The 25,134-nt window shown below is 52.0% G+C and overlaps 1 protein-coding gene across 5 annotated transcripts in view; it reads right to left on the bottom strand.

Annotated features, from left to right (window-relative positions):
- Window positions 1-25,134, bottom strand: part of DENND2B (DENN domain containing 2B) — a 148,501-nt gene that overhangs the window by 17,412 nt on the left and 105,955 nt on the right. For all 5 annotated transcript variants that reach the window (XM_084893473.1, XM_084893471.1, XM_084893474.1 and 2 more), the window contains 7 exons: window positions 16,715-17,980; window positions 13,152-13,288; window positions 5,646-5,797; window positions 3,681-3,896; window positions 2,590-2,686; window positions 2,011-2,055; window positions 862-1,046 (listed from right to left, as the gene is read on the bottom strand). In XM_084893473.1, the coding sequence (XP_084749599.1) occupies window positions 862-1,046; window positions 2,011-2,055; window positions 2,590-2,686; window positions 3,681-3,896; window positions 5,646-5,797; window positions 13,152-13,288; window positions 16,715-17,980 (2,098 nt within the window). The remainder of the gene's footprint in view (window positions 1-861; window positions 1,047-2,010; window positions 2,056-2,589; window positions 2,687-3,680; window positions 3,897-5,645; window positions 5,798-13,151; window positions 13,289-16,714; window positions 17,981-25,134) is intronic.

Genomic DNA, 25,134 nt, shown 5'->3' on the forward strand with positions numbered 1-25,134 from the left:
GTCTGGGTGTGGGATGAGCCATCCTTTATTCATTCCATAGACATCAAATGAGCACTTGCATGTGGCGCCTGGCACTGTGCCATGCGCTGGGGCTACCAATAGAAACCAAGCGGACAAGGTCCCTGTCCCTGCACACTGGTCAGGAGAGTGAGATCATCAGCAACAAGATTTCAGCGAGGGCCCCAAGGAAAGAAACAGGGTGATAGGACAGAGAGAACTGGGCAGGGGAGGGGCTTCTTTAGGGAACCTGGAAAGATCTCCTGGAGGAAGTACTATCTGAACAGTGAATGAAGAATGAGAAAAGAGCTAGCAGCCATGGGAAGAGCTGGGAAAAGGCGCTCCAGACAGATGCTCCGGCAGAGAGAGAGGCTTGAGTGTCAAAGGAAGGGAATGGAGGCCAGGATGTGGTGCATGGGAGGGAAGGAGTAGAAAGGGATAAGGTAGATGGGGGGATGGGTATAGAGCTTCCTTTTGGGGTGATGAAAATGTTCTAAAACTAATTGTACATCTCTGTGAATATATGAAAAGTCATTGGACTGTACACTGTAAAGTAGGTGAATTATACAGTATGTGAATTATCTCTCAATAAAGTGGGGGGGGGAGGGGGAAGGAGAAGGGAGAGAAGCCAGGGACCCTTTGTCAGGACCCTTGTTAGTCCTTGTAAGCAATGTGACTTTAGTCTAAGCACCCTGCTCTCCCCACCCTCGCCTTCTGCATAAACACCCACAGCCCCGGGCACCCTGTCTTCCCTCCTGGCGACAAGCAGCTGTGCGCAGGGCAGCCAGATGAGCGGCAATGGCAGGATGGGCCAGGCAGACAGAAGGCGGCAGAGGAGGGGTGCAGGGGTGGGGAGGGCCTCACCTTGGGGAACTGGTAGGAGACCTCAGGGAGGTAGGTGTTGCGGGACGGCTTCTTCTTGAGCGATACCACCACGAAGTACTCAAAAAGCTCCCGCTCCTGCCACTCGAGCAGCTCCAGCTCCAGCGTCCGGTAGCTGGGCGCACGCTTCAGCATCGACTGGATGTGGACCAGGCGCTGTGTGTGGGCTGGGGGCAGGTCACAGGTCAGGAAGCAAATCCCACATTAGCCCCCTTCCATGCCAGACTTGGGGCCCAGTCTCTATGGATCACCTCGAAGCACATGAGCCTAGTCTGACAACCTCGCCCAGCTAGGTCTGGGGGAGAAGGGGTAGGAGCAAGGTGTCGCCCTGACACAGGGAGCTACTGGCCTGGACCTCCTGGGGCCTCTGGAGGCTGTGCTGGGCCAATAGGACCGCCCAAGCCAGGAAAACCCAGGCATGTGCCACTGGCGCCCCCCCATCCCTATGCCAACAGGACTAGGAGATATGAATATCCGCAAAGGCTTCCTCCTTAGGCCTCAATCAGTCCTTGAACTTGAACCCTTGGTCCCAGTCCTCAGGACCAATGTCCACTTGCCCACTTGCCATGGCCAGTGGAGGTGGGAAATAGGGGACTAGCTCCTTCCTACTTCCACCCTCTAGGCCGGGTTTCCCAGGAGAGAAAGGACAGAGATTTGTCCAAGGCCCCTGGAATGGGAAGGTCCCAGAGCCTTCCCGCCAGGGGAAGGGAGATGAGTGACCTCGGGCCTCCGGAGTACTGGCTTCCTCAGACTTAGGCACATTCCTTAGAACCAGAAGAGGTGCATGCAATCTTCTGAACCCCTCTCTGTCCGCCCGGATTCACATTTACCAGGCAAACCCAGTACCCAATCCCTACAGATTTTCACATGGGAAAGTGTGGGCCAGGACACCAGCCTGAAGTTTGGCAAAGGAGACGTCTACAGTGAACCTTGCAGGACTGAGCCCACCTGACTGTGGAAATGGACACTCCCACAGCTCCTGGCTCTGCCGGCCCGGTATCCTGCCTGCCTGCTCTCTCTCCCAACCAGGCCAATTGGGACATGGGCACTAAACAGAGGAGGGAGGGAAGGCTTATTCCCCGGAGCCAGGGCTGGGGATGGCTACCATGGTCATGGGGAGCCCCACCTCACCTTTGAACCTGTCGTCAGAGTCGCTCTCGCTCTCACTGTTCTCATCTGGAAGGAAACAGCAGGAGTGCATGCTTGCTGAGCCCCTGCCCCGCAGCAAGTGTTTCTGGTACAACACCCCTCCCCTCCCGCACCCCCACCCTCTCCACCCCAACTCTTCTCACGAGGGATGAATCTGCATCTGGTCCCAGGTTTGGGGGCCCATGGCCAGGCACTGAGTGGCCTGAGACCAGGGTCCTTCAGAGCTCAAATTGTAGGTGCTTATCTATATACAAACCCTTACGGTCCAGTCCTGATCTGGAGAAGCTGAGGACCCAAGTAAGTCTGGACTTTCTTTCTGCCAGAAGTAGATCCCCACAGCCACCTCCCTACTCAGGGCCCAAAGCCTGTTCACAGCTTTCTTCCCTCTTTGGCCCTCCCCTCTCATGTGACCACTTCTTGGCCGGGATCTACCCTCCTAGAAGGCAGCAGGATTCCCTGCTGGGCCCACAGAAGGGTAAGCTGAGGCTAGTCCATGCCTCTCCCTGTTTCTAATGCCCAAGGGCCCCAGACACCTGAACCAGTTCAAGTATCAAGGCCTACCTCTCAGGGATGCTGTCTCAATGCTGGACATAGACAGCTTTTTTAACCGCTTCTTTCCTCTCTTGGCATTGTAGATGGAGTTAATTCTTTGGACAAGCTGGGTGAGAAAAGCAGGGAGGGTGAGGTAACCTAACACTGGCCGCCCCTACCGCCAAGCTGCTGCCCTCCCTGCCCCAGGCCCAATGCTGGTCTCCCTGCTACCCTGACACCAAGTGCAGACTGTCAGGGAGCTCTCTACACGCCCCCGAAGTGGACTCCTGTCCCAAGACAAGGACATTAAACTTAGCTCCCCAGAGGAAGGAACTGGGATCAAACTGGACAGGATGGGAACTCCTGGGTCCCAAGAGTCCCTGAACCAACGGAGACAAAGAGCTCCTCAGATGCAATAACAGGAACAGGGATTCCAGCCTTTTCCCTCTGGGCCAGAACCTGGAGCCTGGCAGGAAGGAGCTAAATTCCCAATATACCCGAGCATTGTTTGCTGGCTAAAAATACCAGGTCGCTGAATCCTGCTGCTCTGGGCTGAGGCCTTGGGCCCGGCTGCCTATAAATGACTGCTGCAGACTCTTAGTTCCAAGAGTTATAGAAAGGGTGTCAATGTTTGAGCCTCAAGTCCTTCAAAGCCTGAAAATATTTGTGCAGAGAGACCTCAGAATGCACACCCCAAATTGCAGTCATGGGGAGTCTCCTAAGGACTGGTTTCCATCCATCCATCCATCCATCCAGAGTCATGGAGTCCTTCTTAGGGGCAGAGGTGGGCCTGTCCTTCTTCTAACATCTGTCTATCATTAATCACTTACTGCATCTTTATGGATAAGAAAGGGGAATTAACCAGATGAAAAAGAAAGGCCAGGGCATCGACCCAGAATATACTCAAGGAGAACTGAGGGAGCAATTCCAGATTAGGGGAAGGAAGGAAGGAAGGAAGGAAGGAAGGAAGGAAGGAAGGAAGGAAGGAAGGAAGGAGGGAGGGAGGGAGGGAGGGAGGGAGGGAGGGAGGGAGGGAGGGAGGGAGGGAAAGAGGGAGGGAGGAAAGGAGGGAGGAGGAAGGAGCCACCTGCCTGCCCGTCCAGCCCCACTGGGGAGGCTACCTTGGGAATGCGGCGGGCCCGGCGGCTGGACAGCAGCTCACTCGTGGTGCTGAGGCTGTCCTCGTTGAGGCTGGAGGGTGAGGATGGCAGGCTCAGCTGAGCCAGCAGCAGCATGTCATCGTGGCTGTGTCTCTTGGGTAATCGTGGCAGCCGGTGGCTCTTCCTTTCCGACCAGTTTCCACTGCGCAAGGTCTGGCTGCCGGGTTTCAGGGAGAGCTGGCAGGGGGAGACATAGCGGGGGCGGGGCTCACCACAGAAGCCTTGGCCAGCACCGACTGGCTGCTGGGGCCTGGACTTAGCAGCCACGGGATGGCATCACCGGCTCCCAGAATCCCACCCTGAAATTTCCACCCTCTGGGGTTTCTCCTTTCAAGACCTTTCGCTGCTAATCAGGGCTAGATTAGATACTTGCTTCCACAAAGGAAGCCTAAGGACTTCTGCCAGAATAAAGAAAGCAGAGGCTAAGAAAACGGGGCTGTCATCTGAGTGGAAAAAGGCCAACCGGGAACTCTGGGGGCCCCCCTGAGCGCTGGGACAAGGCTTAGACGTAGACTTTGCTCTCTCCTGAGCCAGGCCGCTGCAGCCAGTCCAGCCCTAAAAGGCTCCTCCAGTAGACGCCACAATCTACTTGCCAGCCTGGCCCCGCTCACCTATTCCAGGGGCAGCACAGTGCTCTGACCACCAAAGCCCAGCAAGGCCGGCCGCATAGCCAGGTGGTTCCCTCACAGCCCTGATCTCCTTCCTGCCCAACTCCATCCGGACTGCCATCCTGCAGGCTAGGCCCCTTCCCTCAGCGATCCCGCTCACTGCCAGCAGCACCCCCTGCAGACTCGGCATGCCTCCCGCTGCTGTGTGGGTCTGGCACTGCCACTCATCACCCTTCACCATGTCCTCCTTCCTCCCTGCCCCTCAATGCCTCTTTCCTTCCCACCTAATCAGTCAGGCAGTACACATCCAATAGAAGCACATTAGGAAGGTAAATCTTCTATAAAAATAGTCACATTATTCCAGTCAGAAGAAATCATTTTTATATTCTCTAGCCAAAGTTAAAAATATTCCGGTCCTTCTGGCCCTGGCCAGTGTTCCTCAGTGGCAAGAAAGTCAGCCAAAGCACTTAAGGGTCATGGGTTCAAGTCTTGGTCAAGGGCATGTACCTGCACTGTAGGTTCCATATCCAGCCCTGGTCAGAGCGCATGCCAATGGGTGTCAAACAATGGCTGTGTCTCTCTCATATCAATGTTTTCTCTCTCTCTCTCTCTCTCTCTCTTTTTCCCTCCTTCCCTCCCTTCTAGTTTTTCTCTTAAAAAAAAAAATCAATGGAAAAAAATATCCTCAGGTAAGGATTAACAACAAATATATATACAGGTCCCCATTTACATGGAGAATTACAAATGCCAGGGTAGGTCCAAGGAACCTTAATTCTCCTGCCTCCTGTCCACTACCCTTTTCATTCTGCCTTCTTTCAGTCCATTCCCGGGAGATTCATTCTTCTTCCCTCCAACAGGAGTGGCTCCAGGTCTCGTGGACACCTGGCTAACTCTCAAAACTCTGGTTCTTGGACCTGTGCCCGGCCCCCCAAGTGCCAGTATGAGGTCATTTCTGCCAGCGCTGCAGAATGCCAAGGCTCCAGCCAGGGCTCTGCTTTCCTGCCTCCCACAGAAGGAAGCAGGAAGATGATAAGACAGCAGACCGCAGGGACTCCTGCCTTAGCTGAGCAGCTCGGAGCTCCAGTGGGGAAAGGAAGGCAGTTGGACAGGATGCCCTGAAGAGCATGTCTTGACTGTCCCCGAAGGCTTCAGCACGCCACAGTCCCTGAGTGCGGAGCTCTCTCCTGCCTGAGGTCACATCCTTCGCCAAGCACCGGGGAGGGGAAAAGCCGAATGGAAACAGGCCCGGCCTGGGTAGGACAGGCCCCCACGGTGGCCCGCGTGCTGACCCTGCAGGCGCAAGTCCAGCTGCCGTTACCTGAGTGGGCGGGTTGCTGTACTTCCTGTCCTGAGGACTCCACATCCTGTGCAGAGAGTCCAAGGAATTCTCTGACAGTTGCTGGGATTTTCGTCCCGCTCTGCGGCTCTTTAAGTCCACATCCTCATATGGGTTCTCCTTGGGCAGATCTCCTGCAGAGGAGGAAAGGTTAGAGAGGGGGAGAAGGGAAGAAGGAAGCACGCACGCACGCTCTCTCTCTCACACAAATAAACAAGCAGAATTCCTGTGAACCAAAGAGAATGGCTTCTGCCTGGCCCTTCGGCTCATGAGTCATGCAGCGCCCCGTCTACAGGGGGAGGCTACACACAGATCCTGGCTCCCAGTCCAGAAGCTGAACCCCCCACCCCCCCAGTTCAGCTCAGCCTTGTCTGGCCTCTGTTTTATAAATTCAGGGATTGCACAAGACTGGCTCAGCCGCCCCTGCCTGTGCCCAGCCAGCCGGCAGCGCCAACACCAGGCGTCTCTCCTTGGCTCCCTTCCCCCCTGCTGGGTAAGCCCCATAGATGCACAATTCAAGGCAGGAGAGGCTTAGGGAGGTCACGAGGAGGCTGTTCCTTTACGGACTGCTCCCCGAGGACAGACCGTAAAGGGGAGGATGGGCTTCGAGGAACTTCCAGGGCATAGGGCTTTCCCAGGCCTTGCTCTCACCCACTACCCTGCTCAGCAACTCCTTCAGGGCTGTTCTTCCGTCTGGTCCACCGAGGGAACCCTAGCCCCACACAGGGATTAGCAAGCAGTGCCGTGCCGTGATTATTTATTCGATGACCTGTTCTTGCACCGTGCCACTCCGTTTCCTACACTGCTGAGCTCGGCAGAAAAGAGAAGGCCCTGGCTCCCCTATGGGAGTACAGTCTCCTGCGTGACACAGGAGAGGCGGGAAAGGCTTGAAAGGGGCCTGGGCCGAGGGGTGGGGTTGGGGGGTTCTCCAATAGCTGGCAGCAGGCACTGTAGGGACAGGACCAGGGAATCCTCAGAGTCCAAAGCACAGCCTCTGCCTTGAAGAGCAACCCCCTCCCAGAAGCAATACCCTCCTGCCCCTTTTCCTCCAACACTTGCCTGGGCTTTTCTAAAATGCAATACTATAACCCAGGTCAGGCCTGCCAGAATCACTGTCCATAGGGACTGTGAGTGACCACAGCCCTCTGCTCCCCTCCATATCAACACCAACATGTGGGACCAGGGTCCTAGGCACCAGAATGAGGCCTTGGAGGCAGCACACGTGGTGAGTGGGGGCTCACTCCAGCTCCTCTATTCAGCAGCAAGACTGAGCCTGGGCGACCAACCAGCCCCATGGATGGCTGGGCTCACCTCATGCCCCAATGGAGTTCAGGACCCTTTTTGGGGGAGCAGAAGGGCTAGAAATAAGGGGCCCTGATTCACAAGCTTTCCGAGGCTAGGATGCAGGAGAAAAAAAACAACCCCCACATGCTTACCAATGTCTTAGTTTCCAAAGCCAACATCCCCCCTATTGCGGTAGCTACTTACTACTAGCAAGAAAAGCCATGATGAATTTAGGAAATGTCTTTAGAAAGGTGCGGGAGGGTAGGGAGGAGGGGACGAATGAATGGGAGACTTCAGTCAGCGTTAGGAAGACTGCCCTGGGAGCAGCACAAGTCTCTGCAGGGCGAGTCTAAGACGGGTCAAGAAAGGGTTGGGGACCAGATTAAGTGATTCCCAACACCAGCAGCGTCCCAGCAATCGAGCAGCCGTTTTCCTGTAACACAGTCATGGTATGAAAATGAGTTGTCTCCATTCCAGAGCCCTGACTAAGCAGAGCTGGCCCAGCAACCCCGCCTCGGGGAGCCAAATATTAAACCTGGCACCCCCTGCGGCCACTCAGGAGGAGCCAGGGGAGACTCCACTTCTTGGCCCCTCTCCAGCACACTTCCTGGAGCGGTGAGGTGCGGGGGTCAAGGGTCAGCCAATGCCAGGGCAGTCCTCTGATCTGGTGAAATGAGACCAGAGCACCACCTCTGAGAAGCGGACAGGAAGAGCACTTCCTCCCAGCTCATCAAATCCACGCTGCCCTGGGCCCGAGGAGCAGCCAGGGCCCTAGCGTCACCCCCAACCCCAACCTAAGCCCTTTAGATCAGAGCTTCCCCGACTACTGGCATTTGGGCTGGATAATTCTTGTCGTGGTGGACTGTCCTGCACACGCACATCTGCAGGATGTTTAGCAGCAACCCTGACCTCAGTCCACTAGAGGACAGCAGCTTCCCCTCAGCTGTAAGAAGCAAAAATGTCTCCTGAGCAAATGGATAGGTGGGTGGGTGAATGGATAATGGAAGAGAAGACAGGAAGGGAAGGAAGGAGGGAGGAAGGGACGAAGGGAGGGGAAATTGCTCTCTACCCCCCCAATTAAGGACCACTGCTTTCATAGGAAATATAATCAATAATATTGTAATAACTATGCACAGTGTCAGATGAGCACCAGACTTATCGGGGTGATCATTTCATAAGGTACATAAATGTCTAATCACTACATTATACATCTGAAACTAATATAATATTCTATATCAACTGTAATTAAGAATAATTTTTTTTAAAAACCCCACGGCTTTATATAGATGTTTCTGGATTTCCTAATAGCTTCTGAGTGCCATGACTTATATCCCTCTTTTCCTTCATTCTTCCTTTCTTCCTCCCTCCCTCCTCATCTCCCTTCTTTCTTTCCTCGGAATCAGAGCTTTGAACATTGATACAAAATCCAAACCTGAAAAGCAAACAAACAAACACAGATGTAGGAGACTGAGGCCCAAGGAAGGAATAGATGTACGACATTGATGCACATTAGTGACAACCTGGGAAGAAACAGGTGGGAACGCCAGGTTCTTAACACGAATCTTGCCTCTGGAAACGAAATTTCAGGAAAGCCTCACACGCTTGCTCCTCCTACCTGCCTAGTCCTTATATCAGCCACTTTCGTCTCCAGCAATGCTTAACTTCCTGTCTGATATAACCAGGCCGCTAATCATTTCTCCAGGAAACAGCCCCTGGCCCCAGCCCAAGCCCTGCTCCACCCCCACTACCCGCACCCCTCCCCCCTAGCCTTGGCATGGGCCCTTCACAGCCCTAGTTCACCTGCTCCTCCCGGCTGCCTAGATTGTCCCTGGTTGCCCTCTGGAGCTGTCTCACAGAAATACTCCCAGTCATCTCTTCAATAGTAAGGGTGCCAGGGGTAGGGGTATGCAGAAACCAAGCAGGCCCTGAATCCCAGAGCCACTAACGTGAACCTGCTGAGAGCAAGTTAATGTCAAAGCAATAGCTCCCAGGCTGGGGGAGGAGGAGGTTGGAAGAGAAGGCTCAGTACTACCTCCTGGGAGCAGAGCCACAGCAAGGCCAGGGAAGCGAGGCCTGAGTGGAGACAACACGGTGAAGATTTAGGAGACAGGTTGCAGGGCAGACTGCAAGGCTTTTACCTGCATTCCTACCCTGACTTCGCTGGGGCGGCCCCACACTGCCCTGGGGGAGGTAGAAGAGGTGGCTTTCTTCCCCGGAGGCCTGGCCCTGAGCAACCCCATCTCATCTCAACAAGCCCAGCGGGGGAAGCCAGAGTTCCCGACCCTTCCCAGCTTTGCTGATGAGATAAGGGACAAGGGCATGGCCAAGAATTTCTGCTTCGAATTCTTTTCAAGGGACTGTCGGAGCCCAAACGTATCACAGAGATCCTCTGGAAGGAAGAACCCAGCCCCACCCAGTCTGGCCCCTACAGCTCCCCATAGCTTCTCTGGTTATTAAATGAACGTGCCAGCACCCCACTCCTTACACACACCCAACTGGAAGAACCAGTTAGGGAAGGCGTGTGTGTGTGTGTGTGTGTGTGTGTGTGTGTGTGTGTGTCTTTGTGTGTGAGTGTGTATGGACAGGCACTGAGAATTTCTCCAAAGAGAATCCTAAGCTTCCTGGACCACACCCTGGGTCTGCTGCTTCCCTCAGCATCTATCTCTCTGGGTTCCAACCAGCTGTTTCTTCCAGTTTTCCGCTTCTCCGTCCCCACCCCCTCTTGCACACACACACAGTGAAGAGAGGGCCAGGATTAGGGCCCAGCTTTTTCCAAATGCACAGCACATCGGGTGGGCGCTCTAAGGGGCCAGTGTTACCCACTCACCAAGCCTGGCACCATTCCCCACCTGCCAGGCATACTGTTCCCTGGGCTGCAGCCTCTATACTGTCAGGGGCCCTCTGATCCTTACTGCTTCCCAGCCTGGGGACAAAGGAGAGAAGAGGGCAGAGGGAGAGCAGAGGCTTGGAGGGCTTTGCAGGCAGGCTGGCCAGCCTGTCCCCAGCTCCCACCCACTCAAGTTCCTGGAAATGCTCCCTCAGCCCCAGCGAGCTGACAGGAGTGGGAATCTCTGCAGGAATGCAGCCCGGGCTCCCTGGTCAGGCGCCCAGGCCACTCCACATAACTCCCTAACAAGCTGCTTCCTTGGGTGCATTTTTAAGTGTCAGGCTCAGAATGCAAATGATGATAAGGCTTTGGAGAAAAGCAGCATCTTCCGGGGCAGAGGTCAAGTTGGACAGGTGAAAATTAACAGCCCCAGGAAGCAGGGAGGCAGTCACTCTGCTTCTGAAGCCCTCTATTGAAAGTCAGCAGGATGAACCTCAGCTTGCTTTGGAGAACTCCACCCCCAGGTCCCCGGGCGTCCTGTCTGGTGTGGGAGGGAGGCTGGCAAACTCCCAAGGCCCTGGTTCAAGCCCACTGCTCACAGAGAAGACAGCCCTTAGTCTCTCACTGACCAGGAACCCAGTCCAATGTGGAGGTTTAGCCTGGGTGCTCTTCCCTCATACAGCCCCATGCCATACACCCCTCCCAGAGTTCTGTCTGTCCCGCTGCAGGTCAGGCAGCCCAAGAGCTGAGTGATCCAAACAGAATCAGAACTGGACCCTCACATAGCACAGGCTGGGCCCAGAACAGAGAGCTTTCTGGGAAATCAGAGGCCCTGGTCAATCCGAGGCAAAAGGTGAAAATGACATTCAGAGTTCAGAAACAAAGGGCCCCTAGGACCTCTGGAGGAGGCTCCAAATCTCTGATCCTGTCTCCAGAGATGGAGAAAGGGATAAATCAGCCAGAGTCTAAAAGAGAGAAAGCTCCCTCTAGCCTCCCTGACCTGTGATCAGGTCCACAAATTCAGACCCTGCTGCCGTGGGAGCTACAAAGAAGGAAAACGGGCACTGAAGTAACCACAGACCTGGAACCCAACCACCCCTCAAGGCAGAAGCAAAACCCAGGTGCCTGGGCCATTCCCTGCCCTCCCTCCCGCGCTACCTCCCCCAACTCTCTACGCCGGAGATCCAGAGGCTGGTGAGCAGCTAAGGAGCATGCCCCAGCTCCAGTGCCTTACCCTGGTTCTATATCACCCGTCCAAGAAGGATCCAGGCCGCTCCCATGTTGTCTTGCTTCCTCATGCCACCTCTCAAAGCAGCAAAAAATCCCCTTTGCTGAGAGGAGGCCCAACCCCAGACACACTTGCCTCCTTCTTCCTCTTCTCTCTAACCTGACCTAAGAAGAACAGTTCTGCTGCAAAATTCTCTCTCTTTCTCCCTCTCCCTCTCTCTCTCTCTCTCTCTCTCTCTCTCTCTCTCTCTCTCTCTCTCTCATACACACACACACACCACCACCACCACCACCACCACCACCAGACACCACTCCCAAACAACCCCAACCAGAGTCCTAGAATCATGGATCTCCGGACAGTTCAAATGGTTAAAGCGTCACTTCTGTTCTACAACAACAACCCCCCACCTGATATCCCTGCGTGGTGTAGAAGGGCTGTGAAGCTTCTCAAAGAGAGAACAGTGAGGACGTGTGGGTAGTGCCTCCTCTGCCCAGGGCAGCAGCCACAAGGGCCGTGGGCAGCAATGACATTACAATTTACTCCAAACAAGAGGAAATAGGAATCATCCTTGCAGCTGAGGTGGGGAGGGAGGTGGGGTTGTGCCTCCTCTGATCCCCACAGCTCTTGACCCCAGGCTGGGTGACCCGTGCATACAGAGCTTTCTCCCAGTTGTGAGGGACGAGGCCTCCCTCCTCAAGCCCTTTTGCTGTTGGGAGGGATTTCACTCCCACAGCCTTCCAGTGATGACCTAATTTTAGATGGCTACACACTAATCACTTCCGTTCCTGGGAAAGCGGTGCCTCTGTGGGTCGGATCATTGTAGCTATCGCCCCAGGGATGCTGGCCCAGCAAGTTCTAAGGAGAAAAGGGTGAGCCTGAGGGCTCAGATCAAAGAGGGAATAGGTGGTCCTCATTTCCTGAGATCCCACAGTCTTATGAAAGTCTACAGGGTTCTCCACTGGGGCCACTTCTCTCTAATGTGTTCACTAAGACTATGTCCCCCTCATCTTCAGGGCCTGCGAAAGACACAGAGAAAGAAGAGGAGAGAGAGAGGAGAAAGAGATGAGAGAGTAGGCCACTTCCCTTGGACACACACTTTACTTGAGCTGAATTAAAGCCCGCCTCCCCCAAAGAGAACGAGGCCAGAATTAAAGTGAACGCCCAAAATAAACCCAACCCAGCCTAGATTATTGGGTTTTTATTGACCCTCAATCACAAGCTTGCCAACACCAAGTTCTCCCAGCTGTCGGCGGACAATTCGCCGAGTTGTCTTACATTCCTGACCTTCTCAGGAAGAGGAATTAATGGTTCCAGACTATCTTCTCAAAGATGTTAGCACAGCAAACAGCCTTGGAAGCCAGGAATAGTCTCCCTCCAGGGCAGAGGCAGAGTGGATTCCTGGCCAGAGCGATAAGGATAATGTCTCCTGATGGGCAGGTTTGCAAGCAGCCCCTTGAAAAGATTGGGGTTTCCTAAGCTGTGGGTGCTGCCTCTACCTGGACCTCCTCTCCACTGCCCCGAGGGACGTGGGAGGAGGGCACCCATGCGAACATACAGCTCCTGCTGCTGCGGCTGTGCTATGAGTAATCAAGTCCTTTGCCTGTGATCCGGGAGTCTGCCAGCACCTGTGAAACTAGGGCCGGCTGAACCGGTTAGCCGGTAAGCAGAGGGAAATCTTAGGGGTTTTCACTTGAGGAGGTGCTTCGGAACATAGTTAACCTCATTTAATCCCAACAGTAATCCTATGACGTGCGATTACTATTATTTTTGTGGTTGCCATAACATCGTCATCTGAGGAAACAGAGGCCTCCGAAAAGTTCAGTGATTTGCCTGAGAACACAAAGCTAAGGAGGGGCACCTGTTGGACTCTCCAAAAATAAAAGAAAGGGATAATGTGGTTTTCCCCTTTTTATGGTCCCAGAGACCTCTTGGGTTTCAGTTCATTCCACGTTCACTTCAGGTTTTCATCTCTCAGCTGCCCAGTCCTTGCTAAACTACGTCCTCTGATGACCATTTCCTTGAGAGGTCCCAGAAGCTGGACCCTCGCTGCCCACGACTGACGAAGCAGAACCCGGAGTGTCCCCCTCCTGCTCCTGTTCCTGCTGCAGCCCCCAGAGGTATCCCCACCGCCACCCGGGCCACTGCTTACCCACAATGTCTTCATAGGCATTCTCTTCTAAAGTGCTTTTGGATCCAAACTTGGGTTGGCTCTCAGTACCATTCTCAGTGGGAGAAGAGGGGTACAAGGACTGGAGACTGGATGCATCCTCAAACTCAAAGGATTTTCTGTGGATAACAAGAACAAGAGTCATTCCAGCTGAGCTAGACGCCTACTGCCTTGTTGGGGAATGGCCATGGGCAACAGCAAAGACCAGATGTCCTGCTCCCAAGACCAGCTTCTGAGCAAAGCACTAAGATGGATCCAAACTCTCCACCCAAGTGAAGAACTAGATGGTCTGAGAGGTCCCAGCCTGGAGGACTGCAAATAACACCAATGATGACAACACAGGTAAAAGGCTGCCTCAGCTATCTCACAATGCCCGCCACTAGGTATTGTGCCATGAGGAGATGGAGGCTCAGAGAGATGAAGTAGCAGAGGCAGGACTCGCCCAGGACGTCTGACTCCAGACTCTGAGCTTTTGACTTGGGCCTCCAGGCCTTCAGAATAGCCTCCTTGAGAAGCACCTGCCTTCAGAGTCTCACCTCAAGTAAGCATCCTTGGGAGTGCTCCTGCACTGAGTGGCCTGTAAGGGCTCAACACTGGACGGGTGAGCCCCAGGGTTATTTGGGGATTGGGGAAATAGTTGGTGGTAGGTGGTTTGTTGGAACAGGAAGTGCTGAGCCCTCAAAACCAACCACACCACTTCTGAGGTGGAAGTAGGAGGGCAATCTGCAGCCAGAAGCTACTTCCAAGACCCAGCTTTCCTGCAGTTACTCACTAGCTCAGTTCCAACCTCCAAATCACCTCCTCAACTGTAGAATTTCAAAACCACAGCTTGTCTGTGCCCCAGAAACCCTGAGCCACAATACTCTCTACTCCTCTCCTTCACTGGGGATGCACTTCCCCCAGCTAAGACTTGACTCCAGCTGCATCCTCTCCCTCTCCAAGGCAGGGCCCCAGCAGGCTCCTGGGAGGGAAAGAAGGCAAGGTACTCATTGAATCTCTCCTTTTACCCCCGACACCTCCCTCTTTTTTTAGGTACCGTTAGACTGTTCAGCCAATGAAGTCCTCTCTCTCTTGTTTAATGAACAACTCCTGCTGAGAATCCTGAGGTGCAAGTCAAGGACTAAAGGTGTCCCACAGGCTACATCTCGTGCTCAGTCTGCTTGGCTGCTCTGCACACAACTGAACACTCGATGCTGCCACCGCCTCCCCTCACCTCTATGACATCATCCCTTCTAGTTTTCAAGGGCCTCTCTGGCAATCTTTTTAAGCTCTTGTGAAGGATCCCCTCTTCCACTCACCTTTCAAATGCCAGAGTCTCTGAGGGTTCTGTTTTCAGAATTCTTGCTAACTCAGCACTCTTGGGGGCCAGATATTGATGGCCATTTCTACCATGACGACTCCCAAATCTCTGTCACTGGCCTAGACTTCTCAACCAGTTAATATCCAATGGCTGAGGGCAATGGTTCCTGGATTTTGCCCCTCAGACCATGACTGGTCTGAGACCAAGCTTCCATTAATACAGGGTATTCCCAAAAATGTATACACACTTTAACAGCTAAAGCTCAATTTTGAAAATGAAATGTATTTTTAGTAGACACTGCCTTTATAATTATTCAATTATTCAAAGTGTGTATATACATTTTGGGGTCTCTCTCTCTCTCTCTCTCTCTCTATATATATATATATATATATATATATTTTAGTGTTGTCAACATCTTAGGCAGATAGTTCTCAAGTCAGCAAATAAGACATAAATCATGAAAATCCCTCAGGAAGATACCATGTCAAAGGCCAACACAGAGTCTTTCATTAAGACTAATATCATTTCTCCACCAGATTTATTTTTCTTTGTTTGAATACCAGAAGAAATATATATTTTTTAAATATGTTAAACATAAGAATAAGAATCATACCTGCACAACAGATACAAACTTACCATTTCATGCTCCTCAGGGAAATATGCCCACTGTGTGGAAAGGCAAATGAAACAGCCTGTACTTTATGAACCATTTTCCCCCAAGAGCACAGATTTAAATTTGCCAAGTTAATTCTTATATGAAGTGAATCCACCATATATGGTGTATGTGTGTGTACATATTGTGTATAAATATAGCATGCATGGGAGTATGTGTAAAACCTCCAGGCCGATCTACCGTCTCCCCAACGCCTTATTTCACCTAGCTCACTGCTTTCTGCTGCTCTCAATTTAGCTCAGCAACCCCATGAGGAGGCTTCCCTTTCCCCCCGACCCCCCGGCTAATTTAGAGACCCTCTGGGTCTCTGCAGGTCCCACACTGACATGGGCCAGGGCGTGCATGTCGCACAGCATCTATGCTTTATTCGTGCATCTGTCTCCTGCACCGGACCATGAGCTCCTTGAATGGAAGAACCCTGTCTTATTTGCCTGGTATCCTCTTGACCAGCACAAGCTGGCTCTAACTAGGTGGGTGAATAGACCAAGCAAGCACTCTTGGTGGGCTGTTAAAGACTTGAAGAGCCAGTAAAGCATGTGAGTGGGCCAAAACGTAGGATTATCCTTGGCTCTGTGGCTCCTGGCTCTGAACCTCTGTGATATCCTCCTCCTTGCACATGGCGGGAAAGGTTCTCTATGAGATAGGACATGCTGGAGGAAGCCTGAAGTATGGGGTCAGACTGAAGACTCTCTACAAGTGAAGCAAGCCTGGGTGCCCACCTGACGTTGGGTTAGAGGAGAAAGGCTGAGGGGTAGGAACACGGGCCTTCCAAAGGAAGTTGACTCACAGTCTACTCCAATTCAGAGACTAAGATGCCTGCCAGCTTTCACCAACTCCAATAGCTCCAATGCCCAAGGCACCATCGTGGTGATGATGGTCTGGGTAGTCAGGGTCAGGAATGCTGAGACTGACCAGAAAAAACAAGGTGAGTCTCAGGTCAGCTCATTTTTAAACTTGGCCAAGAAGTAGATGAGATGTCCTTTCACTCCTTTTCCCTTCAGGATCCAAGGAGCCCCTTTTCATACAGGCCCGGGTTTTCATATGGCCAGCCAGCCCTCAGGGAAGAGGAAATCATGTTAAATGTGTCCATACTATTGTGTTAATGATAACACGCAGTATTCAGATAATGCTGCGCTCAAAGAACTTTTGAGTGCTGGCCCTTCAGGTAGTCATGTGGCTGAAGTCCTACAGGTCCTCTAGGGCCTGTCTGTTCGATCTAAAAGTAACGTGGCCCTACCTTCCCCAAGAACACGGAGGAAGTTGTAGTGGGGCTCGGATGCAACCCAACTCTACTCCAAAGGCCAACCCAGCCAGCGTGTTCAGTACCGGGCATTTGGGAGAAGCATACTCTCCCCACCCCCATCTCTCCCACACCCATGTTTCAGTATCCTCCTCCAGCAGGAGTAAAAGAACAATCTCTTTTTCTGCTGGCTCAGGTTACCACCTGACAATCATCTGGTGCTTCAGAACTTATAAAAAAAAAAAAAAGCATGACTGACTTTGACCCTGACTACAATCTGCTTTTGCATCCTCCGTTAGAAAGAAAGCCATCGTGCCAGGACCACACGTTACCTGCTCTGGGACTTGCGGTGACCACGCATGTCCTTCTTGGGTCTCCGGGTGACCGGTGGGGCCGGGGTGGAGGGCAGGGGAGGTGGAGCAGCAGGTGTGGGCGAAGGAGGTAGACCATTGCTCGGCTTACTCTTAGGGTTCTTGTCGGCCTCGTATTCAAAGGTGCGCTTGGGTTTGGGGACAGGATTCACAGCGGAGTCGGGGGAACTCTTCGATGGCAGCAGCTGGGCACTCGGGCTATTTCCAGGGCTCCCTGGCTTCGTGGAGCCGCCGCCTTCCCTCTCCAGGGGTGGGCCCGCCTCCCCCACAGCTCCAGCCACTCCTCTTGCCCGGCTGCTGCCGGCGCTCACACTCACGCTCCCCGTCAGTTCCTCCAAGGTGCCCAAGGTCCCGGTCTTCCTTCTTCCTCGGTCTACACTGTAGCAGCTGCTGGGGAGCTGGGGGAGCCCCCGGCCCGGCTGCTCCTTCAGGGCCTGTTCAATCTTCTGGATGCGACTCAGCACTGCTGAGCTCTCCTTCCTGCTGCCGTGCCCCCTGAGGAAGGCACTGGGCTCACCACGGCCTGGCCACTTGTCCAGCCGGTAGAAAGAGTCCCGGACAGGGAGTGCCTCTCCTTCCTCCTCGGTCTCCGGGTAGGAACACTCGGAGAAGGTCCTGCTCATCCTCCGGAGGCCCTTGAAATCAAAGGTCTTTTCTGAGCTGCAGGGGGACGGCACGACGCTGGGACAGCCCACGCTGGGGCAGCCCTCACTGGCCGCCCACTCGCCCCCAGAGCCCTCCCGCTTCTCTCCACACGCGCTCATCCTGGGCAAAGTCTCTCGGCGACCCTCCCATGCTGAAATCTTCTCCCGGATGCCCAGGCTGTGGGCACGGGCGCCAGTGCGGGTCTGAAAGATGCTCCGTGGGTTGGATGCCGACCCCAGGGACGGAGTGCTGTGGGCAAGGGGGAGGCAAGCAGCTACTCCCTCTACATCCTGGCCCACCCCCGGGACAATCTCCTTCTGGTCCTCTCTCTTGCACACGGAAGGGCTGCCGTCCAAATAGCTGAAGCTGGTGGCCTTGAGGGGACAAATGGGTGGCGAAGAAGTGTCTGGGGAGGAAGCCTGAGGATTTGGAGGTGAAGGTTCACGGGGGTGCCAGTCCTTGAGGAGCAGCCGGGAGCTGGAGCGGCTGGGGTACCTGCAGGCTGCCGCTTCACTATCGCTGAGGGGGTAGATGGGACTCCTTGGTGGGGAGAGAACTGGAGGTGGAGAGACTGACTGAGACCTAGGGCAAAAAAAAGAAAGAGAAAGAAGAGAAAACGGCAGTGAGAGGCCTGACAGCCAGAGGCATCGTGTTTTAATCCCGGAGAACTCAGTGGCTCCTCCCAGTAAGACTCTCAAAAGCATTCGATTCACGTAATGCACCTTCACAGCTGTCCTCAGGGAAAGAGCGGCTCCTGGCCAAGAGCAGGCCCCTCTGCCCAAGTCAACCCCCGAGACCCTGGGACTGCCTGCAGCAGAAGCCAGTTCTGTGACAGCAGTAGCATCCCGGAAGTTCACATCTGCCAACTAGATTCAGAAAGACCAGTGGTGTTGCTGCTAAATTAACAACCGCTCTCTGGGGAGAAAGCACAGATTTGTAGCATTTGCCAGGTTCCACAGTATAAATATTCCTACGAAGGCTGATTCCAGGCTATCAGGGTGACGATGTCACTGAGTGAGGAGTTGGGAAGTGATGCGAGTGATCGATCCTCATGAGCTGGCACAAAGCAGCTTCAGCCAACAGTTCCTGAAGTCGCCCCCAAATATCACTCCTTTGATGTGTCTCCTTAACAAGCCCCCATCTCCCCTGAGACTTCTGCTACTGGACACAGATACCGCTCCTCAGCTTGGGTCTCGATCGGAATTTGGATCCCTGAAGGTCTCGACAGAATCCATGAGGAGGCTAATGAGGAGAGGAGGACCCCCCCCAGCTCCCCTCTCCAGCAGTGGCAGCCCATCAGACAAGCACCATCCATTTCCCAGCTCCCAATCCACATACAGATCTTAGCGAATATCAGGAATCGTTCTAAATAAATGCTTTTGCATAGATTAACACATTTAATCTTCATAACGATTCTATAGTGTGATTATCACTTATTATTATCCTCATGTTACAAATGAAAAACACTAAGGCACAGAAAGACTATCTTATTCAAGATCACTCAGTCGGTAGGTGATGAAGCCACAACACAAACTCACACTACACTAAGCTGCCTCTCTAAAGAGGAGGCAATGGCCCCCGCCACCTTCGTGAACCATCCAGGCCCCCATGGAGCTCAGCAGACACTCCCACAACTCTGGGCACAACCCTGTCCTGAATGCAGCATTTGTAAGTAACAGAGGACCTCTTGGTCTTCCCTACTAGACCATGATTTCTTCCAGGTGGAGGAGCCCATGCTCAGTATCTGGAAGGTACTCAGTGAATGATAAACAAATAAAGAAAAAGGTAAAGGTGGCTCTGGCCGGTGTGGCTCAGTTGGTTGGGCGTTGTCCCATGCAACAAAAGGTTGCTGGTTTGATTCTCAGTCAGGGCACATGCCCTGGTGGTAGACTCATACCCCAGTAGGGGGCATACAGGAGGCAACTGCTCCTTGTCCAAGGCAGCCAATTTATGTTCTGCTCTCACATCGATGTTTCTCTCTCTCCCTCTCTCTTCCTCTTTAAAAATCAATTAAAAAAAATTTTTTTTTTCAAAAAAGGTAAAGATAAGCTTATCAAAGAGAACCAGGAACATACTTCCTTTTCAGCATACTTTTCTAGTTGTCTACTTGGGTAATCATTGTCAACTTTCGGAATTCTTCCCAGTCTTCGTTCAAAGCCAGTGGGGCTTTGTTAATACGGCGGGCTCCAAAGGCGCACCTGACCCTAATGCCATGACCCTTGAAGCTGGGCGGTCCAGCCTCCCAGGCTCGAGTGCCATGCCAGCCACAGGACAGCAGCCAGCTGCCCCTGAGCCAGGCTGCTGTCACTGCTTGCTCATACACAGAAAACTGGAGCTTGAGTGAGTCAGGGATTGGCCAACAATTCCCTGTTGGGTCATAGCCTCTGGCTGCCCCCGAACAACAGGAAACCTCAACATGCTCAAGTTGTTTTTAAAAGGGCAAGTCAAACAAGAGCCATCCCACGTGTACCCGGGCACAGCTGAGAGAAATTCAGTTGCCTAGCCAAGCTGATGACCAAAGAGACTCCAGTCAGCAAGGAGGTGTGAACAGAATAAGCCTCAGCGCTCCCTAGAGTAGGGAGCTGCAGGGCAGTGTGCCAGGCGTGAGCCTGGGGAGATCCCAACCTCCTCACAATGAGAGAGGCCTCGGGTCCCTCACTTATTTGACAGAACCAGGGATGCAAAGGTCATCAGTCCAGCCCTGTAAGCCAATGAGTGTCTGGCTTACACAAAGGACTCTATGTTCCAGCTAACCTCAGATCGACAAGATGTCTTTAATAAAGGATAACTTTATCCTTTGTCTTTTCTTCCAACAAATATTCAGTGATCACGTACTATGTGCCAGGCCCTGCTCTTGGAGCTGATAGAAGAATAAATAAGAGACAAAAATCCATGTCCGAGTGAAGCTACAAGTCTAGTGGGAGATGACAGGCACCTAATGAGACTCGGAACTTCTTAGGAAGCCTTTTCAGATTACATATGGTCATCTCTCCAGACATGTTGGCATAGGCTCCTTTAGGGATATGTCTGTTCAAACCCCAAGATAAGAATTCGCCAGTCCATAAAGCTACTGTTATTTATGGGAAGGTGAGGTGGCAGAAAAAATGGTGATGGTGATGACCTCCGGTCTGTCTAATTCCAGCAAGCTCTCAGAAAGAATCATTTTTAACTTCCCATGGTAGCTTTAGCATGGAGAAATCCCATGTTAAGAAATTCAATAGCCGAAACCAGTTTGTATCAGTGGATAGAGCATAGGCCTGCAGACTAGAAGGTCCCGGGTTCGATTCTGGCCAAGGGCATGTACCTTGGTTGCAGGCACATCCCCAGTAGGGGGAGTGCAGAAGACAGCCGATCAATGATTCTCTCTCATCGATGTTTCTAACTCTCTATCCCTCTCTCTTCCTCTCTGAAAAAATCAATAAAATATATATATTTTTAAATTCTCTCAATGCCTAGCCTGCTTTCACTGAGGTTTCGTTTCTCTCCTGTCAGGAAGGATAAAACAGAGAAGAGACTGGCCTTTTCCTTTAAAGGTCCTGGTCCCTGCTGACCTGGGGCCCAGAGCTGCGCACGCTCCTTGCCCAGCCTCCCCGCACAGACACTCACCACACAGAAGGCGGCATTCACTCAATCCAAGGTCCTAGAGATGAATTTGTCAGCAATGCAGAAAAGGCCCTGCCCTTCCCTCCATGTTTCTGATTCTACCCTTTATCGGGATTGTGAGCATGGGCAAAGCCACTCTCTCTCTCTCTCTCTCTCTGAGCCTCCAGTTTCAATTTCTCAAAGTCGGGCTAACTACATCCCTGGGTTTGTCATAATGGGCAAATGAGGCTTTGGATGTGAAACACTGTCATACACTGTAACTCACTTACATACTGAGTTTTTCAGCAGGTTACACTAGGCCAATTGTTCTCAGCAGAGAGTCAGTACATCATGGCCCTTGACAAGTTACTACTGACTTTGAGCAAACAACCTAACCTCTCTAAACCTTAGTTTCTTTATCTGTCAAACGGAGGTTAAAAGAATGTATCTCAGAGGATTGTTGTAAGGAATAGAGACAGCACGTGTCAAGTGTTGGATCGGTGGCTAACACACAGCACTCAATCTTCGCTTGGTAATTACTGATATTAACAAGGAGCTGACTATTCAAAATAATTGCTTGGCAAACTTTGTCAAAGGAGCGTACCTCTCTGTCCTTAGAGTCTAACTATTCCGGGTGGAGGGGAAGGGAATGAACTAAATATAGCCATAAACTCTTTGCAGCTCATGCTAACAAAAGGAGGAATCTGTCTTCCTGCCCTTTGAATCTAGACTGACCTTGTGATTTGCTTTGACCAATAGGATGTGGTGGAAATTAAGCTGTCCGGGTTCCAAACCCGAGGCCTCAAGTGGTCCTACACGTTCCCCCTTCACACGCTTGGCACGCTGCCCGGAGACTGTCACGTAAGGAGGCCCGGCTGGCCTTTTAGAGGATGAGAGGCCACGTGGAGCATAATCAAGGTACCTCGGCCAACAGTCAGCCACCATGTGAGCCGGACACATGAGTGAGGTCATCTTGGACCCAAATGAACCCAGCTAATGAGTGAGCCCAGGGGAAACCTAGAGAGGAACTGCCCAGTGAATGCACAGAAATGTGGGGGCGGGGGGGGGGGGGAATCAATTGTTCTAAGCCACTGTGTTTTAGGGTGGTTTGCTACAATGCAATAGTAAAATGACGCAAGTGGAAGAGGCCAGGCTTGTGTGAAATTGCCCTGCCCCACCTCCAGGCTTCCCTCGGCCACGTCCCATCCACACTTGGACTGAGTGTCTTCTCACATGGTCTCATCCCTGGGCTCTCTGTGCTTCCTTTGCCCCTGACTCTTCCTGCTGCATATATTTCCAACTCATTCCACACAGGAAAGGAGAGGTTTACATTTGTTCTTTTTTCCAAGCATCTGGATCCAGCTCCCTCCCCCAAAACGCTGACCTACTTGATGACTAAACCATATCAATTCTACATCCTCATGTCTCTCAGATCTACCTCCCTCCCCCACCCTCCCGCTCCTGCTACTTCCTTGGTTCAGATCTTATCTCTCACCAAGACTATTAAAACAGTCTCTTAAATTCCCTCTCTGCTTTCTATCTTAACCCAGTTCAAGTCCAACCTCTCATCTTCTGACATTTTTATAAAATGCAAAGCTCAACATGTTTGCAACTCCCCATTCTCTATAGGACGAAATGCAAATTCACTGGCATGGATGGCGAGGGCCCCCTTGATCTGGGCACCACCTGTTTTTCCTTTGTCATCTCTTACTGTCTTTTCCTCAATACAAACCTGCGTCCCACCCTTAGCCACATCAAAATCCTTGCTTTTCACACCTCCAGGCCTCCACACATTCTGTTTCCTTTGCCTGGAACGATGGCCTGTCCACGGCACATCTCTGTAGCTCCTCCATGGACTCTCTCTTGACCCTACCCCCACTCACCCAGGTGGAGATGGACAACTGTTGATGCCTCCATTGTGCCTGGAAAAATGTCTATTATAGGATTTTTAACAGTTCATTGTTTCCTCACCTGCCTCCTTTACTAGGCTGTGTCTTGTTTATTTTGATATCCCCTGTTTGCTTTTTGCACTGCAGGTAGGATTCAGTAGGAATTAATTATTTGTGTTGAATGACTAAATGAATGAGTAAAAAACAAATGGTTAAAGCCTGCCTACCTAAGGCACTGTTCCCAGGCTTCCTAGCCCCCTTCCTTATACCATGTGACCTGAAGAACAACACAGGAAAGTACACAAAGCACTGAGAGCAGCCCAGTGTGGCCATCAGTCCCCAAAGCCATCTCCCGTAAGCGGAAACCACAGACTGGACCAAGAGTCTAGAGACCTGGGTTCTCCTCGGGTCCTGGTTCCATTATTTCCTGGGGATGTTCACAGGCAAGTCACCTACAAATCCCCTAGCCTTAGGTTCTGTATCTATAAATCAGGGGGGAAACACTTGCTCTTTTTTAAAAAATATATTTTTATTGATTTCAGAGAGAAAGGGAGAGGGAGAGAGAGAGAGAAACATCAATGATGAGAGAGAATCATTGATCAGCTGCCTCCTGCACATCCCACACTCGGCATTGAGCCCACAACCTGGGCATTGAACTGTCACCTCCTGGTTCACAGGTCAACACTCAAACCCTGAGCCATGCAGCTGGGATTTTTGTTTTTGTTTTTTGTTTTTAAAGCACTTGCTCTGAGTATTCTGATATATTAGTCGGGTGTGTAAATTTTAAAAGCGTCTGGGCACTATAAATAATTGCAGGAAAGTAGAAGAGATATGAGAGAAAAGTACAAAGAGGCAAAAAGACACCTAAGGCTCCAGTCTTATCATTTCTCCCCTTCTTTATTTTGAAATCTTAGAACTTGCCGCTAGGGATGCAGAAATTGTGGAACTGAGCACTCATGCCTTGCCAGCAGGCAGCCAGTCATGCTGCTCAGCACAGGCATGGATGCCAACACTGCAATATACGACCGGCCAAAACCAACATTGCAGGAGGGAGTAAGACAAACATGAAAGAAATGAAAAGAGAAGAAAGGGAGGAGAATGTAAAGGAAATTTAAAAGAAACGGAAGAGCATGAACACACAGAGTCAAATGCATAAGATAAGTGGGTAGATAGAGTATGAATTAAGGTCAGAAAAACAAATTTGTTTCATGTGTGTTCATGCATAAACAGAAAGTGAGAGGATTGTTTTCACAAGAACAATGATTCAACCGTGGGTTACTTACCTGGGCCATTGTCAAGTAACGTAGCAGGAAGCATTTGTGTGAGGAGATGCCCCATCTATTGTCAAGTGCTTTTTGGAGGAAACACTATCGTTAGTCCTTGATGACATGACAGCTCCGAACTCAGCATGTTCTGACCACAGGGATTCTGAAAGTGTCAGTATCAGGAAGAGGACCAAGCTGGGGTCAGCTGGGGAAGGTTCTGGGGAGTCCAGGAACAAGCCCAGGGCATCAGGATGGGCCGTGGGTGCCATAAAGTGAGTCTGTTTGCAGGTTGAGTTACACAGGCCCAGCTTCCAATGTGCTTAGTCCCTACTAAGAGGGTGTCTAGTTTGCTTCCAAATGAAAATCCTGGGAGTTGGCCATTCACCATTCTAGGCTGCTCAACTAAGGTGAATCCTGTTGGCCCGATGGGTGTCAGCATTCTCCCACCACTCACTGGCTACCCCAACTTTGGAGAGGGCATTCCCACAGAAGAAGAGGGAGAACGGCTGCCTGAGTCCCACCAGTAAACCGAAGTTTGCTCCCCAGGCCAGAGCAGAGACTCAGCTCTGTAACTCCCCCTGACATCCCACTCTGGGGCAGCCCCAATACAAAGCCAAAGGACGGGATGACACAACCTTGCCTTCCTGCTCCCAGAGTAACTCATCTCAAACGGTGGTTGGCCGCAATAGGGTCCAGGACAGCGTCACCCTGCAAGTGGGGCTACACCTGGGCCACCACCTACAGACTCTTGAGGTCAGTCGCAGGTTTTAGGGTAAGTAGAATGGTAGCTAACTAGGATCAGAGCAGAAACTGAGTCACCTTTTCACCTCCAGAAAGTTCACCTAAGAATCCACCAAAGCCTTTCCTGCCTGCCCCCAAGGGAAGGGCGGAGAGGATGGATGAGAACCCCAAGTCCTCCACGAAATAGCGACCATCAACATAAAGAATTTACCGTCTCAGAGGCAGGCCAACCATGATGCCCTATAGGAACATCCCAATG

Source organism: Pipistrellus hanaki, assembly GCF_964339955.1.
Source record: "Pipistrellus hanaki genome assembly, chromosome: 9".
In the NCBI taxonomy this organism is placed as follows: domain Eukaryota; kingdom Metazoa; phylum Chordata; class Mammalia; order Chiroptera; family Vespertilionidae; genus Pipistrellus; species Pipistrellus hanaki.